General features: G+C 49.8%; 1 protein-coding gene across 7 annotated transcripts in view; it reads left to right on the forward strand.

Moving 5' to 3' along the window:
* Positions 1-22,124, forward strand: part of Evc (EvC ciliary complex subunit 1) — a 43,713-nt gene that overhangs the window by 2,180 nt on the left and 19,409 nt on the right. For 4 of the 7 annotated variants that reach the window (XR_015636539.1, XM_087582552.1, XM_087582550.1 and 1 more), the window contains 10 exon segments: positions 1,993-2,112; positions 7,301-7,384; positions 9,825-10,072; positions 11,539-11,623; positions 12,629-12,727; positions 14,178-14,315; positions 16,219-16,377; positions 18,296-18,512; positions 19,078-19,226; positions 21,160-21,258. Coding sequence is in view for 6 of the 7 variants with exons in the window: in XM_087582552.1 (XP_087438678.1) it covers positions 1,993-2,112; positions 7,301-7,384; positions 9,825-10,072; positions 11,539-11,623; positions 12,629-12,727; positions 14,178-14,315; positions 16,219-16,377; positions 18,296-18,512; positions 19,078-19,226; positions 21,160-21,258 (1,398 nt within the window). In the remaining variant the exon portion in view is untranslated. 7 annotated transcript variants of the gene reach the window in all.

Consider the following 22,124-nt stretch of genomic DNA (forward strand, 5'->3'; position numbering starts at 1 on the left):
CTGTCCCTGTCTCTCTCTGTCTCTTTGTTTCTATCTCTGTCTTTCTGTGTGTGTGTGTGTGTGTGTGTGTGTGTGTGTGTGTGTCTCAGGGGGCACGTTTTTAAGCATGCACCCATGACACGGCATACTTGTGGAGATCAGAAGACATTCCCTTCAAATCAGTTCTCCCCTCCCACCATGTGAGTTCAAGAGACAGTCTTTAGGTCATAAACCTTGGTGGCAGCTGTCTTTACACTGGACCATCCTGCTGGCTCCTATGTGGGTATGTGTACATTCATGTGTATACATACATGTATGTATACAGATGCCTGTTCGCATGTATGTGCTTATGTCAAGGCCAGAGGTCAACCTTGGTGTCATTCCTTAGACACCGCTCACCTTTTGGAGACAAAGTCTCTCACTGACCTAGGCAAGCAGGCTAGGCTTTCTGTCTACCTCCTCCCCTGCACTGGGTTGAGAGCACACATACCCATACCTGGCTTTCTTGACATGGATTCCAATTCAACTGTGTCCTCAGACTTCCATGGCAAGCACTTTCTAACTGAGCCACCCTCCCTAACAGAATCGTACCTGCTGCCTATTCTCCTTATCAACTATAACAATGTTCCTCAAACTTGCTTAGTGCTCGGAATTGGTGAACACTGAACCTTTGCCTGGGGAATACTGCGTCAAGTCCCCTGAGCCTCTATTTCTATCCGTGCCCCTTCATTAGTGGCCTGTGTCTGTTTGAGGAAACTCCACTGACTGCATATTGTTCATTCTGTCTTTGGAACTCGCAGTCAAGAGCCTGAGAGCTCTGGCTCGGGGCAGATCCTCTTTCACAAGAACCTTCTGTGTTGGGTACAAATGGCCCTCCAGTACTTTAGAGTGCTAAACAGGGCTTCAGGATCACAGCCCCCTAAAACAGGAAACACAACTGCAGAAAGCTGGACACTCAACTGTGACAGGGACATTTATTTGACAAGGAGAGTAGGCACAGTGAAGTCCCAAACCTGATCAGTGTTGACATCTGCAACATGGTGGGGTTTCGGGTCACACACCTATTGCTTGTGGTCCACAGTAGAAGTCACTTCTCTGTTGAAGGTAGCTAAGATCATTATTTTTTTCCTCTATTTATTTTTTCTTTTATTGGATATTTTCTTTATTTACACTCTAAATGTTAACTCCTTTCCCAGTTTCCCCTCCAAAAACCCCCTATCCTATACCCCTCCCCCTGCTTCTGTGAGGGTACTCCCCCACCCACCCACCCACCCACCCACTCCCTTCCACCTCCCTGCTCTGACATTCCCCTACACTGGGGCATCCAGCCTTCACATGACCAAGGGCCTCTCCCCCCACTGGTGCCCTGCAAGGCCATCCTCTGCTACTTATGCAGCTGGAGCCATAGGTCCATTATTTTAAAAATCGCCCAGTGACTACTGAGAACAGCAGGGGAAACAGGGTCTGGACATTCCATGCAAAGGGGTGGCAGCTTCTGTTCTGGTTTCCTGTCTGTTGCTGTGATGAGACAAACCTGACAGCAAGCCACTGGGAGGGGTGTACTTTAGCACAGGGCAGTCCGTCACTGTGCAGAAGTCAAAGCAGGAGCCTGAAGGAACTCGTCACGTCACCATCCGGAACAGAGAGAAATGAATGCTTGCAGGTGCAGTTGCTTCTGTCAGAGTATTTTCTCAAAGCTGTGGAAATAGGAGTAGGACAGAAGCTGAGAAACACTTCAAGCTTTGCTCCCAGTGTTGCCTGGAGCCTTGGGGACAACTGAAATATGCACCGTAGGGAATTTCTTAGCAAGATAGTCTGGGTGGCCTCCATGGTTTTAAAGGACTCTACTAGATGCTTGGTGGGCGAAGGGGGCAGGAAGGGCACATGGTGAGCAGAGGTGACTGCTGGGGAGGGGTCTGGTGGCTAAAACTCAGACTGACTGACAAGGGTGATTGACAGACAAGGCTGATTGACTTCAGCACCTGACTTCTCTCCACCCCTTTGTGGTTTTAGAAAGATGACACAAAACATCTGCTCAGGAGTTCGGAGCCCCCTGCACAGAGCCTCCGGGATACTAGCTCCAAAGCCAGGAGGCGACAGAGAGAAACCACTCGAGATGAAGATGCTCCTGAGGTTAGTTTGGGTCTGGGTGCATTCTGGAGGCACACGCTGGGTGTGGGACTGTCTCCCCAGAAGCCAAGGGATCGTGCTACAAGCCACTGATGATTTATTTCCCCAGAAATTGTCATGTATGAATAGTAAAAGGAACAGATTTTTTTTCTTTTCTTTTTTTTTTTTTTTTTTTTTTTTTTTTTGGAGCTGGGGACCGAACCCAGGGCCTTGCGCTTGCTCGGCAAGCGCTCTACCACTGAGCTAAATCCCCAACCCCAAAGGAACAGATTTTTAAGTCATGGCTATATGAGTTTTGACGAAGGTATGCTCCCTCATAATTAAAGACCTAATACCGGAGAACGTACTCTAGTGCCCGTCTCTGGTCGTACTTATTCAAGACACAACCCCAGGTAAGGTATGCATGACCATGGGATGACTAGAGTTTTATGTGGAGAGTGCCTGGCTCTCTTTGTGTCTCAGGTCCCACAACACCCTGCTACTAACATTTGCCCATTTCTTTGCGTAGCCATACCTGGGCCTCTTCCCCTCCCCCTCAAAAACAGTGGGAGTACCAACGTGAGTACACCACTGCTAGTCACTCAGCACCTCCTGCATGTTTGCCTGCCGGACTGGTTGTTCTTAGAACCCAGCTGCTACCAGCCAAGCCCCAATTCTATTCTCATTACTCTAGGTAAACAGGCAGCCAAAGGAAGGCTGGGCACCTGGCACCAATCCTAAAAAGATGGATTCTCCCTGTCCCGGTCGTCCCTGTTCAGCTTCAGTTGGCCCATGGAACATGGCCGGGGTGTACTCCCTTGGTAGGGACAGAGGGACATCACTTGACATTCCCAGGTGTCCCTGTGCACTTTAAGTTGAGGCAGGGTCTAATGTCTGCTGGGTTTGTGCCCTCATACCACTCTCCTTCAGTTTTCCTTGTTGTTCTCATATTCAGACAAGGAAAGTGAGGTTCAACGAGACAGACGACTTCCCTCGGTCCCCAAACTGGGGAGTGGCCAAGTTCAGATCCCAAGGTCTTTCTGGCACCTGTAGAGCAAGCACTGCTGCCCCCCACATCCTACCTACCCCATCTCTCAGGCTCTCCTTCTTGGGGTTCTCTGCTGGCCATGGAGAGGACTTGGGCTTTGAAACCAACTTCTCCTAAGTCTAGGAATCAAATCAGGATATCAGCTTGTTTCCCCAAGCTGCCCGTGCCTCCCACAGATTCAGGATCCTCATTCTTTCCTGGGAGAGAGCCTAGACTACAGACCCTGGACCTCAATGCTTTAGGGAGACCATGAAGGTGAAGAGAAAGCCTCGTGGGGTTCCAGGATCCTAAAAGGCATATGGACCCAGGAGCTACACTCCATCCATGATCTCACGTTCCTGTCTGTGTCTCTGCATTGTTTGGGGTTTGTGTCTCTGTGGAGAGCTTTTTACCCTTGTCTGCCTGGGACAATGTGTGTGAGAGTTTTAGATATGTGATAGCTCTCTATCTTTCTCTTTACCTTCATTTCTCTGGATTGTCTTGCCCCTCCCTACATACCATTAAAATTCCACTCACAGATTGTGCAGACTATGTCTACACAAATGCTTGCACACAAATGTCTAGCTTGGTCCACAACAGCCAGACTGGAAAGAACATAAATGACCGTCAGTCGAGAAATGGATGAACAGAATGTGGCCTACCATTCAGACATGAGGCAGGAGGATTGTGAATCTGAGCCTGGTCTGACTTACATTTTGAAACCAAGACTCAAACAAAACAGAATTGTGTTCTATCCTTGCTGAATATTCTTGACCGTGAAAAGGAGCACAGTACTGATATAATGCAAACCTGGCATTGTTATCCAAAGTGAAGAAAGCCAGTCCTGAGTGGAACCAGAAACAAAATGTATGGGAAATTTATATGAATAGGAAGTAGCTGAGTGGTTGCCAGGAGAAGGTAGGTAACCATTAGAGAGCACAGGACTTCTCTGCTACAATGAGCCATTCTGAAATTGCCTATGTGATTCTTCTGATATTAAGGAAACACTAAAGATGGTTGGTTACATTTTATACAAGTGTCATTGTCCAGGGCATGAATCCTATATTGATAAAACTTAATCCTCATTTGTGAGGTGACTGTGGATCCCATGGAAGCAGCGCTAGCCTCAGTCCCTAGTACTGACCAATCCCAGCTCTGCTGTACACTGCTGTGTAGTGTCAGGAAACATAACCTGTCTGAGCCTCAGGCCCCTCACTGTGAGAGTCACAGAGGTCCTCCACAGAGTGCCCAGGGTCATGCCACCATTCCTGTCTCAGATGGTACTCCGTCAGTGGGAGATTACCTCAACATTCTTCAGCCTAGTAAGGTTTGACCTGCACCCTGACTCAGTGCCTGGCAGGTGCCCATCACCAGGCTAATGATTGGCCAAAGCTGAGTTAAATATCTGCCTGTTCGGCTGTGGCCCTGCCTGGTGAGCCCAGCCACCTCCCCTGTGCATAGAGAACCTCAGCCTTTCGATCCGTCCTGCTGCTACTTAGATGAACTCTGTTTAATGAGTAGCCCTGTTGGTTAAAACACACCGAAACTTCCAGAAGGTCTCTGAGGCCTGCTGCCCCACAGCCTACATCGATGGTTTTGCCTTTGCTAATGAAGAGGAGGGACGACGACGCAGCCTATGCAGGCCACTTGCAGGGTTGAAAAGAGCACCTCAGGGCCAATGAGGGGAACAGCTTTCTCTCCCCACAGTGACACCTTCACCAGTTTTCTGAACAACTGCCTTGGAACTTTGCACAGCAACCATTTCCTGGATCATTGCATCTCCTAGGGGTGGGGGTGGGGGGTGGAACCAGCATATTTGGAACATCTAGATTCAGTCACGAGGACTATAAAAAAACTGCAGTTTCTGGATCCTGTCCAGGTAACAGGATCTGGCTGCTTTTGCCTCCACACACCCAGGGTTCTCATATCCTCCATCCCCTAGCTGAAGCAGAGCAGGCCTGCCCTCCAGTCCTGCAGGATACACTGGTCACACAGGCATCCTTAAGGGTAGAACCTCACACAGCCAGGGCTATTCCTAGTGGTCCCACCCAGGCCATTCATACCTGACTCCTGCAAAGGCATGCACGTTCCTTTCTTTGTCTGTCACGAGGGCACAGTATGTTTACACTCTATTTGGTGGAGAAACCACACCTTTCTCTCTTTTTCCCCTTTCCTCTGCTTTCCTTCCACCTCTGTTATGAGAAGGGCCACCAGGCATGTGCACAACTCTATAATCCCAGCTGCTTGGAAGCTGAGGAGGATCATAAGTTCAAGGCCAACCTGTAGAACTTAGTAAAACCCTCAGAAGAGGTGCAGAGTGTGTCTGAGAACAGGGTGAGCAATATATTGGTCCCTCCCACTGTGTCAGAGGTGGCTTCTCAGGGAGGTGATGCCCAGTGGGCTCTGAGTGGCTTATGAACACCAACACTACAACTGTTCAGTGCCTAGTGTCTTCTTGGCCCCAGGGAGTCAGCTGGGAGCTTCGTGCCTGTTATCTTTGAGAATTAGATGCTCCTTTTGTTGATTATATGGGCAGACTGAGGCTGACTCAGCTATCCCTTTCTTGTTTAAAGTTCTACTCCAAAACCCCATGTAAACATTGCCTGTGTTGTGCCTGCAGTGTTACACCTACTTTAGAATTCTAGCTGACACATATAATCACCCGCATCATTGAGCGAGGTGTGATAACACACAGAGAATCTGTGACTTGGGTACTCTCACATCCATCACCTCTGTGAGGTAGGAAGCTTCGTGGCCTCTGCGTCATCCAGTTACTTTGAAATATGTGAACTGTAGGCTACAGCGACCCTGCTGCCCTGTGGAAATGTGAGGTCTAATTCCTCAAAGTTCAATTATGGTTTGTGTGGTTGCTTTTCCCATTGAAGACGATCTATTGTCCTTCAGGAGATGCTCGTTAATCTGTCCCAAGGTATTAAAAGCTTCATTACTTCAAAGATGAAGGACCAGAGTGAAATGATAGTCTCTGTCCAAGCATTTGTCTGCACCTAAATATGTGTGTGTGTGTATATATATGCGTGTGTGTGTGTACATATATGTATCCATTCATATATCCATCTACCCATCTACTTATGCATCTGTCTATCAACACATCCATTTATCACCAATTTACTTACCCACCCATCTATTCATAAATCCACCCATCTACCATTCTTCTCATTCATTTATTCATCAAATTATTCCATCTAGTTATTCGTCCCTACTCTACATATTCATCCATACATCCATACTCCATCCACTCATCTACCCATCTGTACATACTGTGCTGACTAGTTTTATGTCAGCCCAAAACAGGCTAATGCCATTTGGGAAGCAGGAACCTCAATTGAGCAAAGACCCCACCAGATTGGACAAGAGCCAGGCCTGTAGGGAGGATGTGTGTGTGTGTGTGTGTGTGTGTGTGTGTGTGTGTGTGTATGTGTGTATGTGTGTACTTGTGCGCATGCAAGAGAGAGGCAGGGGGCTGGGGGAGATAACCCTTGAGGTCCTGGTGTGTAAGAAAGCAGGATAGGCAAACCTTGTAAGGCGGGGCAGTAAATGTTCCTCATGGCCTCTGCATCAAATCCTGCCTCCAGATTCCTGCCCTGACTTCTCTCAATGATGGGCTGTCATAGTTGAGATGAAATTGACCCTTTCCTCCCCAAGGTATTTTGGTCATGGCATTTATCACAGTAAAAGGAAAGTAACAATGACTTGTATACACATGTATTCTAATGCCTCCCTTCATGTATACATTCATAGAGACATCCACCTACCCATCTGTCCCTCCACATATCTGTCCATTGAATTGTGTTCTGCCCACCTACTGATAAATGTGCCCTTCTATCCATCCATCCACCCATCCACCTTCTCATTCCTCAATCCTTCTACCCATTCTTTTTTTTTTTTTTCCTTTAGAGCTGGGGACCGAGCCCAGGGCCTTGTGCTTGCTAGGCAAGCGCTCTACCACTGAGCCAAATCCCCAACCCCCCTTCTGCCCATTCTTATACCCATTATTTACCAATCCACCACCTATCCACCCATCCATCCTTCTCGCAAGGATCCAAATGGCCTGTCAGGGTTCCTTCCTGTGGCCAATGCTGTGGGTGGGAGGTGGCATTTGGAGAATTGCGGCAGTCCGTCTTTTGTGTGACAGGAAGTTCATCATGCTGCTGCCTCTCCTTGCAGGTGTGTGAGCCGTCCTTGAGTGGCAACATCACGGCCTTTGCACTGAAAGCCAGAGTTGTCTATCCCATCAACCAGAAGTTCCGGGTGAGCACTCGAAGCTCCATCTTACCAGTGACGTTTCCTCCATAATGTGCTAGGCTCCGCGGGAACCCAAGGGCATGGGTCAGATGTGGGTTCCCATCCTGTCTGAAAGTTTCGTGTGTGATGGAACAAAACATGAGAGCCGACCAACTCTGTGTGGGTCCCATGAGGGCCATATCAAGGTCAGGAGTTACAGAGGCTGCTTGATCTACAAGGACAGCAGCTCCCCCCATAGTGGGGTCGGTCCCTCTGGCACCGACTCGATGGTGCCTCAGGCCCAGCTTCTGTCTCTATCCATAAGGCTGAGAGTTAATGCCAGATGCTGCGTTCCCTAGACACTCATGCGGGCTGAGGGATTGTCACACGTCAGGCATTTCTATTTTGCAGCATTCCCAAAAGGTGAACAGACTGCTCAAGGTCACGTTCAGGAGGAGGCCAACTCTACCCTCCACATATGGCAATAGGTCTTGCACCCATGACCGTGACAAGAGCCCAGTGGCTGGAGTCTTCATGCAGAAAGCAGCCATACTAGAGGGAGGAGCTGAGTCAATAAAGTATCCCATGGACAGTGTTCTGGCCCAGAGTGTGTGGAGGAGGACTGGCATCCTGGTACTCAGGAAGAGGTGCTCTGAGTCTCGTGGATGCTATCCTGACTCCTGCCTCAGCCTCTCTTTCATGACCCTTTCTTGATTGGCTGTGAAATAGGGGGCAGGGTGATCGTCTTCTGCCTTGCCAGCTGTTTGGACTTGAGGCAAGACAGTGCGTGGAAGGACTCAGGACTTGCTCAGTAAGCAGGTTCCCACACCAGACTCTCCCTATGGGAGCCTCGTGATGAGCAGCATCTGGTTGTGCTGCTGGAGTTGTTAGGGTCAGATCCGGGCTCTGGCAGGCCTAACAAGCTGAGCTTACCCATTTCCAGGAGGCCAGTTAAAGAGGCAACAGTAGGGAAAAGCAGAGAAAGGGCATGTATACAATGTGGTCACACGGGAAGGGAAATAAAGAGGTCCAATCACACACACACACACACACACACACCCTATCCCCACCCCACCCCCACAAGTCCATCTTCAGAGTCTATGAGGCTTACGTTCAAACAGAAGGACAAGAGGTTTGCATAACTTTGCAGCCTTAGTCAAGGTGCGGCCTTGCCATTACTGACCCTCCTGCCAGGTCTGACAGGTGGTCGGAACTGTGCGACTCTCTTTCTGAGAGACAACACTCCTCCTGATGGCTTCAACCTTCTCCTTGTTTTAATACTCTAACTGGGGAGATGGCTCAGTCAGTAAAGTGTGTGCCTTGCAAACAAATCCCCAGAATCCACGTCTGAAAGGCTGAACATGGCGATGCGCACCTATAAGCTGAGCACTGGAGAAGCAAACGGATCCTGGCACTCACTGTCCAGCCAGCCCAGACCAATCTGTGAGCACAGGCCAATAAGAGACCATGCCTCAAAAACAAGGTGAACAGCACCCTCGGAATGACCTTTGGCCAACGCATGCACACGCACACACACACACACACACACACACACACACACACACACACACACTCACTCACTCACTCGCATACACAATCTCAGGAGATCTTTACCTCTGCTAGGCCAGTTATAATCATGGCTGACTGACCTGTTCCCTAGTACACTGTTAAAAGCTTCCTCAGCTCCTTTGCCGTCTGTCAGGTGGACAGAAGGCTCGTCTATGTAAATATAGCCACGGCTACCTGAGCAGCACAGGCCCTATGACCTGAGCAGCACAAGGGCACAGGCCCTATGGGTTCCCTGAACCCCTTCCCATCGTCAGGCAGCAGGCCACAGAGAAATGGTCAGGGACCTCAGGGACCCAGCATACCTCAAGGAAGGCAAACCCCAGCAAAGGCAGATTCCAAGTGGGCAACTGAATCTGGGATGCCAGAAGCAGCACGTGAGGAGAGGGTCTGGAGCACGGGCCAGTTTAATCAGTGTAGGCCCAGCAGCAGGGGACAAGCCTGGACAGAGAGCTGGACACTTCCGATCGTTTCAGAGGTGAGACCATGACTAGTGCCACCCTGGGCTTAGTTAGGAGACAGAGGCCTGCCAGGGCAGTGGGAACTATCAAGACTGGCAAGAACGACCTTCGTCAGGATAGGTGCTCAGCACACATAGTCAAAGGGGCTCCCGGAGCTGAGGCAGCCACAGAGGAGACAAAAGAGCAAAGGGTGCTATCCAGAGGTCATCATGGGCTATGCAGATGGGAGAGCTGAGCACACAGTGTGTGGGGACAGATCCTAATGGCTCCAGGGTAGGAGCCTGGTACAGAGGGCTGGCCTCCTGGAGACAAGGGTGAGGACAGATGGGCCATGATTCAGTCCCTTGGGTGAGGGTTTGACCAGGGTCCTGGGGCCGAAGCTTGGTCTGTGCACACTCAACCCCAGCAGTCAGCTCAGCCAGGTCTCCTTCTGTTTCCAGCCTCTGGCTGACGGATCCTCCCACCCATCGCTGCATGAAAACCTGACACAGGCAGCAGCCATCCTGCCTCACCTTCCCCACCAGCCGGCAGAGGCCTCACCAGCCAGCAGCCTGGGCAGCCTGAGCCAGGCTGGCAAGGAGGATGGCAGCTCCTCCTCCAGCATGCAGTCAACCTACAGCGACGACAGGGTCCTCCAGTGTGCCTTCCTCCGGGTGGGCAGCTTCCCTGAGATTCTGGCCTATGAGAGGTGAGGAGCGACCTCGGGACAGTGGTTGGTGCAGAGGAGGAGACAGATCCAGAAACGTTAAATGAGTCGGCCGTGGGCACCCAGAAGCATGGTCTCAGAGCCAGGCCTGAGTCCCGGAGTGAGGTAACCGTGGAACGGGGGAACGGTATTTAACCACTGCCGTGTCCCATAAATTGTAGTGCAGCAAATGCTCTGGGGGTTTGGGGCAGAGCTTGTAGCACCTGCAAAAATTGCCCCAGGACGTTGAGTGCCTGATCTTTGTTGCTCATGGCTATACCTCTGGTTGCATGGCAAAGGGAGCCCGGACCAGGTTTAGTCATCCATTAGGCAATATGTCCCCTACTTTGGAAAGCGACTCAGAAAGGCTTGAGCAGCGTGAAAAAGGTCACACCACAGTGAGTGATAAGCCAGGTTTGCTCCAGACACCTTACCTCCGGGGCACAGGTGACGTCACCAGACTCACTTCTTGGTCTACTGTCCTCTGTGCCCTGAAGTCCCGGGAATCCCTGGATGTCTTCGTCACTTTTCTATGGTTAAGATACAAGACCATGGAAACTTACAGAAGAAAGAGCTCATTGGAGCTTACTGTGCCAGAGGGTTAGAGTCCATGATCATCTTGGTGGGGAACATGGCAGCAGGCAGGCAGGTGTGGCACTAGAGCAGCAGGCTTAACATCCTATCTGTGGGTACGAGGCAGAGGGAGAGGTAACTAGAAACAACATGGGCTTCTGAAAACTCGAAGTGTGCCTCTGGTGACACACCTTCTTCAACAAGGCCTCTCCCGATCCTTCACAAACACTTCCGCCAACTGAGGACCAGACATTGTAACGTATGATCTTACGGGGACCACTCTCCTTCAAATAACAGAGGACAGCGCTGGCTCAAGAGTAGGAAGGGATAGAGTTGGGGTCTGTTGCCAGGGTGCTGTCCCTGGGCTGAGAGAGATGGAGTAGACCACATTCTCACATTTGCACTTACAGACCTCACCGTAGTGTGGATAGGTGTTTTTAATCCAGATGAATTTATTCGTGAGGGAGAAAAGGGTCCCCGAGGCAACCTGTATCTGTATCTATGCTGATAGCTCTGGTTCTCAGTTCTCTGAGTCTCTTTCTTGCCTGTCGTGCAGGCCTAAGACTATACTGAGGAAAGTTGGCCTATGGTGACATCTTACCTGTCATGCAGGCCTAAGGCTATCATGCTGTGGTGACAGAAGTGACAGATTCTAGAGAGGATACACGGAGCGCTTCTGTTGGCTTTCTCTCTCTCTGCATGCATTTGTCTTCAGTGTCCCAGAAGCTGTGTCCTGATACTTACTGCTCCTCAGCTGAGGCATCCAGCAGCAGTCTGGACTGAGAATATGTGAGGAATGTGAACTAGGGGACAGGGCCACCACATAAACAAAGTAGCAACCAGGGTCCTGTCCGCACAGTGCCTTCTGACTCTTTACCCCTGTCTGTTTCTCTCAGTGTAGATATTGACCTGTGTGTCTGCAGCCTTCACCTGAAAGACCTGCTTCAGGTAGATGCGGCGCTGAGGCAGGAGAAGCACCTGGTAGGTGGAGACATTTGCTCTCTCTAACAGACCAGGGCACCAGATGAAGATATGAGACTCCCTGTGTGCACAGAGCCCCAGATATGTGAGGGGTACAGATCTGGGTGAAAACAGACATGAAAACCGGAAAATCCTACAGGGAGGTCCGGGCACTGTCTGTGGCGGCCCATTCAGAGGCACTGGCAGGACACAGACTTCCAGTTAGCCGGGGTGAGAGCCGTCTAGAGACGAGTTGAGGGCTCAGGCTACACCTATCAAGGGCTCAGGGGAGAGAGCACTGACTGAGGGAAAGACAATAAGCCAATAAGTACAGATATCAGCAACAGCATACAAGCTGAGTCTGTGGGGAGGCCAGAGCCCGCACACATCACTGAGGGAATGGAAACTAACTATAGGACCGATTCTTAGACAACCAAGCATGTGATGCCCAGAGGACCAGTGGCTCTTTACCTAGGTATCTGTCCCAGAGAGACCATGTTGGCCCCAAACCCTATGAGAATGTTCACCACAGTGGTGTCTGTGATGATACCTGGTTAATAATACTCCTGCAGGGGAGTGGCTAGACGCCATGGAGATGGTACCTACTGGGATTCCCTGATTCTAGGAGGGCCCTTCTTGGTTTAAGAGATATCTCCTGTGGAGTCAGGAATCTAGGAGGGCTTTGCATGTCCATTCTGTGGAAGTGTCTCTAACTCTTACAAGGAAGCAAGTCTCCATGTAGAAGGGGGGGGGCATGAAGGGCTCTACTCAGGGTAGGTAGGCGTTCAGTGAAGAGTGTAGGGGTGAGAGGGTCAGGAAGGAGAGAAGAAAAGTAGCAAAGTGGGGAGAAGGGAAAAGGAAAGAAAGGAAGGCGAGAAATATTCTTCAGAAGCTTCATGGAACCCAGAACAGCCCACTGCCATGATTTATAATCCTTTATATGTAAGTCCTTTCCTTCAGCAAGAATGATGTCATGGGTGGGGCACTACTCAAATGTTTCTCCTGACACTTCCCTTACGCCAACAGATGTTCCTTCAGATTCTTAAAGCATGCCTCCTGGAATGTTTTCCTAAAAAGAAGCCTGAGGAGGAATTATACCAGAAGATTCTTTCCAAACAAGAACATGTAAGTCTTTAGCCTGTATCTCAAGATAACTCAGTAAATTGTTAGAATAATGAAACATATCGTGCTATGCATAAAATATTTTTCTGTAATGCATACAGTGGATTTTACAGTATGTATTTGAGCAAAGTGTGACAACTTGTGGAAGTGTGTGTGCATGTGTAAAAAGGATACTTGTACGGACCTGCAGCTTGGCTCCTGGAACCCTAAGGACAGCAAGGGATTGAAAAGGACAGACACACAGACAAGACCAGCTGGGACTGTACTCATTCTGATGGAGGACACCTACTACCACCAGCAACCAGGAGCCTCAGTGTGTTTATTAGGTACAGCACGGAAGGAGAAATTGGCTAGTGTCGATAGGAGGGTATCCATAGTGAGCAGTCTCAACCTTCTATCTCTGAAGAAGTTGGCCCCACATCTCCTTGATTACCTGGGAACACAGTCCCAGTGAAGCAAGAACCATTCCTCATATCCATGTTGAAGTTTGAAGGAGGCACACAGTACACCTCATGTCCCTTCCTGAGCTTGGAGTGACTGCAGATCGAGAAATGCTATTGACCTGGAGGGTGTCAATTCCTAACACCGAATGCCAGAACTCTCTCAGTCACCCATCTAGTCACAAGAAGACCCTGGACCATGTTAGCCTCCCCATGGAAGCAGAGCCCATGCTGTCTGTTCACTGTGCTGAGACCACACCAGGTCATGGCTTCCCATGAAGAAAGAAGCTGGACAATGTACTGCTCACGTCTTGCTCTTGAACCCACCAATATGTCCCGCTTTCTCCTTGAGCTGTGGTATATAATCCTTCCCTGTGGAAACCCTGTGTGTGAAGAAGGAACGTTCCTACCTAGTCCTGAGAACCCACATTTTCTAAGAGTTTGTAATGATTGAAAGACACAGTTTCATTGTTTGCCAAGTACTAACTATAGTTTCAGGAGGGTTGAGGATGTAGAAGAAATCATCCTTCATTCTGGAGGTCCAATGTTTCATGAAGTAAAAGAGTTTGTACCCTCACGCTTAAATACATTTTCACTTTCTGTGTGCGAACACATAACGGGGTGTGGGTGAATGTGCCGTAACACATGAGTGAGGTCAGAGAGCAGCTCTGTGAAATTTGTTCTCTCTAACCATCCCCCATGGGTTATGACATCAAACTCAGATTTCTACAATGGCAGAGCAATTGCTTTCTCCCAGAGTCATCTCCCTGTCCCAGCATTAAACCCTAGGGCTATGCCTAGAACATCTCATTGGTGTGTGTGTGTGTGTGTGTGTGTGTGTGTGTGTGTGTGTGTGTGTGTGTGTGTGTGTATGTGTGTGTGTAATATGTGTGTGTATATATATATTTGTATATATATATAATATTTATCAAAAACATAAGAACATTTATTCTCCTAGGATTTGAGTTTTACTAGTTTTTCTTTGTGTATTCTTTTCTTTTCCCTCATCTTAGGATTTGGAGGAATTAGAAAAAGGACTTCAGGCCAGATTGGCAAACACAGAAATGTTAGGTACCGGCGACTCTGGCTACATTTCCCTGGCAGATGTGGAGAGGAAGGAGAAAGAGCTCTCAGAGCAGCTCATAGACAATGTAGGTACTGCCCCTCTTCTGTGGCGATCTTGGATTCTGTAACAGTGACATTGGCGGGACTAGAGAGGTGACACTGTCTCCGTCCCAAGGCAGAGACCCCGTTTCTGTAGCTCAGTGGTCGAGAAGATATACTTAGAGAGCAGAGATTTACAGAGCAGATTTTATCCATTTACATTTTTAGCCTGCTGTTTTTATCACTGAAAGCCACAATTCCCATTAAACCCTACCTCATAGTAGAGTAGATTCTAGGAGCATCTCCAACCCTCAGCCTCACACAACAAGCCACCAAAGAGGGTGTCCTTGGAACACTCCTTTCTCTTTTGGACTCCATGGCCTGGAGGCCGTGGATCTGTGCCCTTGGCCTCTTCTGTGCTGGGGAGTAGGGACTCAGATTTACTAGAGCATGGCCCTGCCCAGGAGACACAGCAATAGCTGTGGTGAACGAGGAGGACATCCTGGCCCCTGCTCTGCTGTCAAAAGGTGCTGGGGGTGGGGGATTCAGAAGTATGATTGAGGATCTGAAAAAACCTCCTTAGAGGGCCATAGAGAGATCATTCAGAAGAAATGTGGGCCAGCGTGTGAGCAGACAGGAACCAGGGAAAGCGGGGAGCTCTACAGGAAGGCAGCTTAAAGAAGGAAGAGTTGATTTGAGCTCGTGGTTCCAGAGGGTCAGAGTCCAGGATGGCAGAGTAAAGGCATGATGGCAGGAACAGGAATCGAGGGCTCTCATCTTGAACCAAAGTATGGAACAGAGAGAGCAAACTAGAGATGGCACAAGTCTTTGAACTGTCAAAGCCCTCCTCCCGTGACACACTCCCTTCAACTAGGCCTTCCCAAACAGTGCTACCAACTGGGCACCAAACATGTAAATGACAGAGGCTATGGGGGATATCCATTCCAGGGACACAGTTGCTTTTCTCATTGCTGTGGCCAAATCCCTGCCAGGAGGCACCTTCAGAGAGGAATGATTTATTCAGCTCACAGTTCAAAGGACTATCATCTGTGGTGGGCAAGGCACAGTGGCAAGAGCATGAAGCAGTTGGTCTCATTGCGTCTGCAATGTATGTTGGCGTTCAGCTCTCTCCTTTTTATTCATTCCAGGACTCCATCCCACGGCATGGTGCCACCCATATGCAGGGTCAGTGTAGACCTAATGGGATCTGAACCAAATAGAGCCAGTGATGACATTCTGACATCTGGGTTTCTCCTAGTCCTACTGCTCTGCCTCAGGGCATGTTCCCATAAGTAAGCAAGCAGGGCACACAGATGACACACCGCCTCTGTGGCATAAAGACAGCCACTAGACTTCCTCCTGTCCTTGATGCTAAAGCTTAGATAGGCTGTAGTCACTGAAGCTCCCAACATCCCATGCCATGAATCGACTGTTCCCGGCTCTGGTCCTGATGAGATATGATGTGGGAAGATGGATGTCAAAAGCAGAATGATTTCTCATCAGCATCTTCTCTGCCTTTTGGCTTTTTTGGACTCCTGGAACAGTGACTAAGATAGTTAGTAGTCTTTCGAGTTTTTACTTTTTTTAAGTCATATTTAATCCCTTTGAGAGAGCTTAGATCACAGGGTCTCATTGTCCTATTTCTCATGCTCCCAAGGAGTAATTGTGACCTATCTGGAGTCCTTAAGCAGTGCTTATAACTTCCTTATTAGCAATGGTGCCCTGTGTTTGCTAAAAATGCCTGTATAATATGACTGGAGCCACAGTTGCTGGGACAGGGAGGGTGTCTAGCACAGGACACAATCAATGTCGAGATAAACCTCCTTCAGTTGCAGAAGGGTGGAGACTCTCTGGTGGGAATGGGGGAGGAACTGTGGTCCCCAGGCACTGCCCAGAGCTCTTTCTTGAATCAGGTTTCCTCGTCACATGCTTCTCATGCACATTTCACAGATGGGAGCTTTCTGGAAGCAGATGGAAAGCATGCAGCCCATTCTCATGGACCAGCTTAAGTGTTCCAGCTCCAAGGCACGGCAGTTCATGATGACTCTGACGGGAAGAATGATTGTCGCTGAAGGACTGCTGCATGAGTCTCAGGACCTGCATGTCCTGGTAACACTGGGCACGAGGAAGGGAAGGAGGTCAAACACAGTCATGTTGTAGAGGGGGATATAGCACCCTCAGAAAAGGACAGTGAATCCTCCTACCATCCATCCATCCATCCATCCATCCATCATCCATCTGTCCATCACCCACCTACCCATCTTCCATCCATCCATCCATCATCCATCTGTCCATCACCCACCTACCCATCTTCCATCCATCCATCCATCCATCCATCATCCATCTGTCCATCACCCACCTACCCATCTTCCATCCATCCATCCATCCATCATCCATCTGTCCATCACTCCCATCACCATCCATCCATCCATCCATCATCCATCTGTCCATCACCCACCTACCCATCTTCCATCCATCCATCCATCCATCCATCCATCCATCATCCATCTGTCCATCACTCCCATCACCATCCATCCATCCATCCATCATCCATCTGTCCATCACCCACCTACCCATCTTCCATCCATCCATCCATCCATCATCCATCTGTCCATCACTCCCATCACCATCCATCCATCACACATCCACCCATTAAAAAACCGTCATCTACCCATTAAAAAAAATCTATTCTATGTATATAACTATTTTGCCTGAGTGTACCAGATCTCTGAAACTGGAGTTGTGGATGTTTGTGAACCACCATATAGGTACAAGGAACCAAAGCCAGGTTCTTTGCAAGAGCAACAAGTACTCTTCTTTTTTTTTTAATTTTTTATTAGATATATTTCTTTACTTACACTTCAAAGGTTATTCGCCTTCCTGGTTTCCTGACCATAAGCCCCCATTTCCTCCCCTGCCCTCCTCCATATGGGTATTCCCCCTATACATCCCCCTTATTGCCCCCCCATATTCCCCTGCACTGGGGTCCAACCTTGGCAAGACCAAGGGCTTTCCCTTCCACTGGTGCCCCAACAAGGCTATTCTCTGCTACATATGCAGTTTGAGCCCTGGGTCAGTCCATGTATAGTCTTTCAGTAGTGGTTTAGTCCCTGGAAGCTCTGGTTGGTTGGCATTGTTGTTCTTATGGGATTACAAGCTCCTTCAACTCTTTCAGTACTTCCTCTAATTCCCCCCAAGGGGGTCCTGTTCTCAGTTCGGTGGTTTGCTGCTAGCATTGACCTCTGTATTGGGCATGCTCTGGATGTGTCTCTCAGGAGAGATCTATTTCCAGTTCCTTTCAGCATGCATTTTTTTAGCTTCATCAATCTTATCTAGTTGCAACAAGTACTCTTAACCACTGAGGCATCTCTCCAGACCCTTGTTAATTGTGTGTGTGTGTGTGTGTGTGTGTGTGCGCGCGCGCATGCGCGCGCGTGTGCGTGCGTATGTATGTGTGTGTGTGTGTGTGTGTGTGTGTGTGTGTGTGTGTGTGTGTGTGTGTGTGTGTGTATGTACGTACCTATCCATTCATTATTCACCATCCCATAGTGGTGGAGGTACCTTATAAGATTAGTGAACTTGGGTTCTCAATGCTGGCTGTCTATTGATACTTTCTGAGGTATTTTAAAGACTCTGATACTTAGGCTTTGGGTGATCTCTATACAGTGGTCAGTCAGGCTTAGGCTGACAGCCAGGAGCAGAGAGGTGTAGGAGATAGAATCCCAAAATCTGGATTTGACTAGAGGATAGTGGTTGAAGGGTTTAGGGACAGAGCAGGTACTAAGTAGCCAGTGACTTATCCCACTCTGAAGTGGGAAAGCATGGGGCATCCCTGCCTGAGATGCAGATGGGGGGGAGAGCATTCACTGTGCTTGGAGTGAGGGGTGTGTGTATGTGTGTGTGTGTGTGTGTGTGTGTGTGTGTGTGTGTGTGTGTGTGTGTGTGTGTGTGTTTGGAGCCCATTGCCCCCTCAACATCTTCAAGGCAGAGTCCTAATGCTCAGCCATTGTCCTGTGTCTCCCTATAGGACACTCTGGAGAGGACAATGGGTCGAGCCCACATGGCAAGAATTGTAGAGTTCCTGAGGACCCAGATCCAGGAGGAGACCAAGTGCCGGCTGGCCGCCATCTCCCGTGGCCTGGAGCTGCTGACTGTCCAGGGGCAGCTGTCTGGGAGGCAGAAGGAGGAACTTCTGACCCAACAGCACAAGGCCTTCTGGGAGGAGGCAGAGTGCTTTGGCAGGGGTGCGCTAGTGAGCCTGGATTGGGGACCTGGAATCATATGACCTGTGACACTAAGCCAGGGCTGCCTCCCCCCAGTCCTAGGGATAAGCCATGCCAGACCATAAGCAGTGCCAGGCCCCACCTCCCTCTCCAAAGAGCAGAATGACCAGAGTCTGTGTAAGAATGGAGTTACTTTATATTCTCCGTGACTCAGGCTGACAAGACCCCCATGTCAAGGCAGGACCACGCAGAACTCAAAGGAGGAGAGGTTGTCAACCAGAGTGGACATGGAAATACCCAGGAGTGACCCACACTACCCTAGCCTGCCCAGACAAAGGGCTAGTGACAGTGAATTGGGTCAGCATGGATGGAGGGAAGCTACACAGGTTCTCCATGTCTGCTTCTGCCCACAGGGCCACCCAGAGACAGGCAGGGCAGAGTTCAAGGTCCTTGAAATCACTGAGACCTACCCAGAAAAACAGATCTGTCACCTACAGAGAAAGGACCACTTGATAGGTCACGGCAGCAGATCACTGTAGCCCTGCTGGAGAGTGACCACCTGCTCTATGGTTCTTTTCAATTTCAGAGTTTATGCAGCGGGGCAAAGACCTGGTCCAGGCGTCTCAGGCTCACCGGGCAGAGGCAGTGGCAGAGCTCACACGGGCCCAAGAAGAAGAACGGAGGATTTTCCTGGCTGATACCCAGCCAACCTCAGATCCGGAAGAGTTCCTCAAGGTGACTCTGCCCCTACCCCATCCCCAGGACTTGTCCTTTGCAGGTTGAGTCTGGTCAGGACTTAGGCCTTCATCACACAACTTCAACACATGCCTCCCTGTGCCAGGCACGTGACCATAGCCAAGTCCCTCAGTCCCTGTGTTCCTGATTCCCCTTTCATGAGCCAGGGACAAGCATCCCAAGCTGGGTTGCTGAGAGAAGATGAAGAATCTTTAGCAGGCCCACCCAATGCTGACTCGTGGAACACAGAGTGTGTAAGCTTTCTCAGAACAGTCCTAAGCCAAGGAACTGGAGCAGCTCAGCTCTGGTCAGGGGATTGGTCATGACGAGGAAGGTGGCCCCACTAGAAAACACTGTGAGACTCAGTAGGACGAGGACAGAGGGCCGGTGGGAGGGCAGGAAGCAGGTGCCAGCTTTCTGAAGAGAAAATGAGAATCTGGGAACCAATGGGACAGGGTGAGCTCACAGTACAGGCACAGTGCCATGGGGACAGTGTACTGGGGTATTGAGGGAAGCCCCATCCTCCAAGCACAGAATAGACTCAGGCCTGTCACACTTTCTCTCTCCATGCCTAGCAGTCAGGAATGGACCCTGAAGGGATGGGGCTTACTCTGCGTGAGAAGAGTAACTCAAGTAGGAGGAAGATAGACTTAGCTCTTTGTCACCTTCAAATAATACTCTGCTCACCCTGAGCCCCAAACATGGGAGGGTGATAGGCATTTGTGTTCCAAGATCCAGCTTAGACAAGGTAGCATGGCTGGTGTCCAGGGGACAGAAATGACAGGGGAGAGATGAATGAATGCACAGGTGGGTGGATGGATGGATGGATGGACGGACGGATGGTTGGACGGACGGATGGATGGACGGACAGACGGACGGATGGATGGATGGGTGGGTGGGTGGGTGGTCATATGATTGGGCACATGAATGAATGCACAGGTGGGTGGATAGATGGATGGATGGATGGACGGACGGACGGACGGACGGATGGATGGATGGATGGGTGGGTGGGTGGGTGGGTGGTCATACGATTGGGCACATGAATGAATGCACAGGTGGATGGATGGATGGACGGACGGACGGACGGATGGATGGATGGGCACATGATTGGGCACATGAGTGAATGAACAGGCACATAAATGGATGAATGAACCAAAGAATGAACACATGAATGGCAAATGAATGGACACCAAGCTCCTCCAGCCCACCTTCAGTGCCTTCATTTCTAGTCCCCGCCCTCCAGTCTCATCTCAGTCACACCATACCATCCTCTAGGCAGAGAGGACTCTTCAGCATCCATTTGCTGCTGCTCAATCATAGGTGGCCTTGGCTCTTGTATCCCCACTAGAAACCTTCACCCTCAGAGACTGTCTAGACATTTTTCCTGATAAGATGGCCCCTGTTCCCTCCCTCCCTGTGAGAAGCCACTGTCTGCCCTTGTGCCCTATCCTCCTCTCTGACTATGTAGGAACCTCTGATACCCTGTTGGCCTACTCCACATTCAGCTGTTCAGTTGTCTCTGTGGAGGCAGGGCCTGGCTTCTTCTCGACCATGTGGGCCTCTAATAACCTGTCTACTTTACCGCAGGCCCCCCTGAGTATGGCAGGTTGATAGCAGAGGAAGTCCGGGAAGGTGTTGTCTGCTGACAAGGCATGGAGAGAGGAGTAACAAGGGCAGCCCAGTGGGCACTCCTTACGTCAGTGTAACAGAAGCACAGACTGGCTTCCTAGGAGTCGAATTAGAAGCCCTGGCCTCAGACACAGTTTGCAAGCCACTGGCGCTGTGTAAAAGCTCTATGCCTTGGTTTCCTTACAATTATATTGGGATGACTACTCTTCCCATCTGAGATGGCAGTCAGTCATTTAGGGAGAATTTCCCAGAAAAACCAAAGAGTGCAATTTACTGCTGGACTCAGTTCCTGTCTTAACTACAGGCTTTTCATGAGGTACTGGAGAGGCAGCGGCTGACACGGAGTGACCAGGAGGGGGAGGAGGACACCAGGATCACTGAGGCCATGGCTGCGCTCTGCCAGGTATATGACTGTATTACTGTTCTTGCACAACAGGGCAACTTGAGAAATGGTTGATTCTGGATCTCAGTCCATCACAGTGGGGAGGGTATGGTGTCAGACACCTAAGACGGTTGAACATTTTGTGTCTATAGTCAAGAACCAGAAAGGCATACATGCTGGTCCTCAGCTCACCTTTTATTTGACCTGCTCATGGAATAGGGTGGCTCACATTCAGGGTGAACGATTTCCCTTCTTGGTTAAGCATATCTAGAAATACCATCACAGACTTCACTCATAGGTGGGTCTCCTAGGTGACTCTGAGTCTGTCAGGTTAATAGTGAAGATTACAGTGGCTTAGTCAGACAGAGCAACCCTTTCTTTGCTCTGCATTTGCAAGAGAACCATTTGGTCCTCTTGTCCTCTGGGCTGAAACATTAGAGGCAGGGACAAGTAGCATTGTGTTTGTTGCCTGAAGGGCCCACAGACCACATCTCTGCCATGGGTTCTTCCTGTCCATGCTGGAAACTGGGAGGTTGAACTACCCTTGAATCTTTGCATGGGCAAGTCAGAGCTGCCCTGCTCTCCTCAGGGTTGGCTTTGAAGTGACAGGAAGAAGGGCATCAAGACCCCCCCAGGTACAGGGCCCCTGGGGCATGCTGGCAAGCAAGAAAGAGCCACAGGCTGACAGATTGAAAAGGGAGAAAGGAAAATGCTAGTGAGGAAAGATAGCACACACCTCAGGGCCAGGCAGCACTGCTGGGAGAGGCGGCCCCAATGCTTAGCCCAGCATCATGCTCTGCTTTACCATACGCCCGTGTGACCACTACTTGGTCCCTCTAGCCTTCTTTCTCCATCTAGGTAATGGGGCAGTAGTCTCCCTTCACAGT

This window comes from Rattus norvegicus, chromosome 14 (genome assembly GCF_021556685.1).
Source record: "Rattus norvegicus strain SHRSP/BbbUtx chromosome 14, alternate assembly SHRSP_T2T, whole genome shotgun sequence".
Lineage (NCBI taxonomy): Eukaryota > Metazoa > Chordata > Mammalia > Rodentia > Muridae > Rattus > Rattus norvegicus.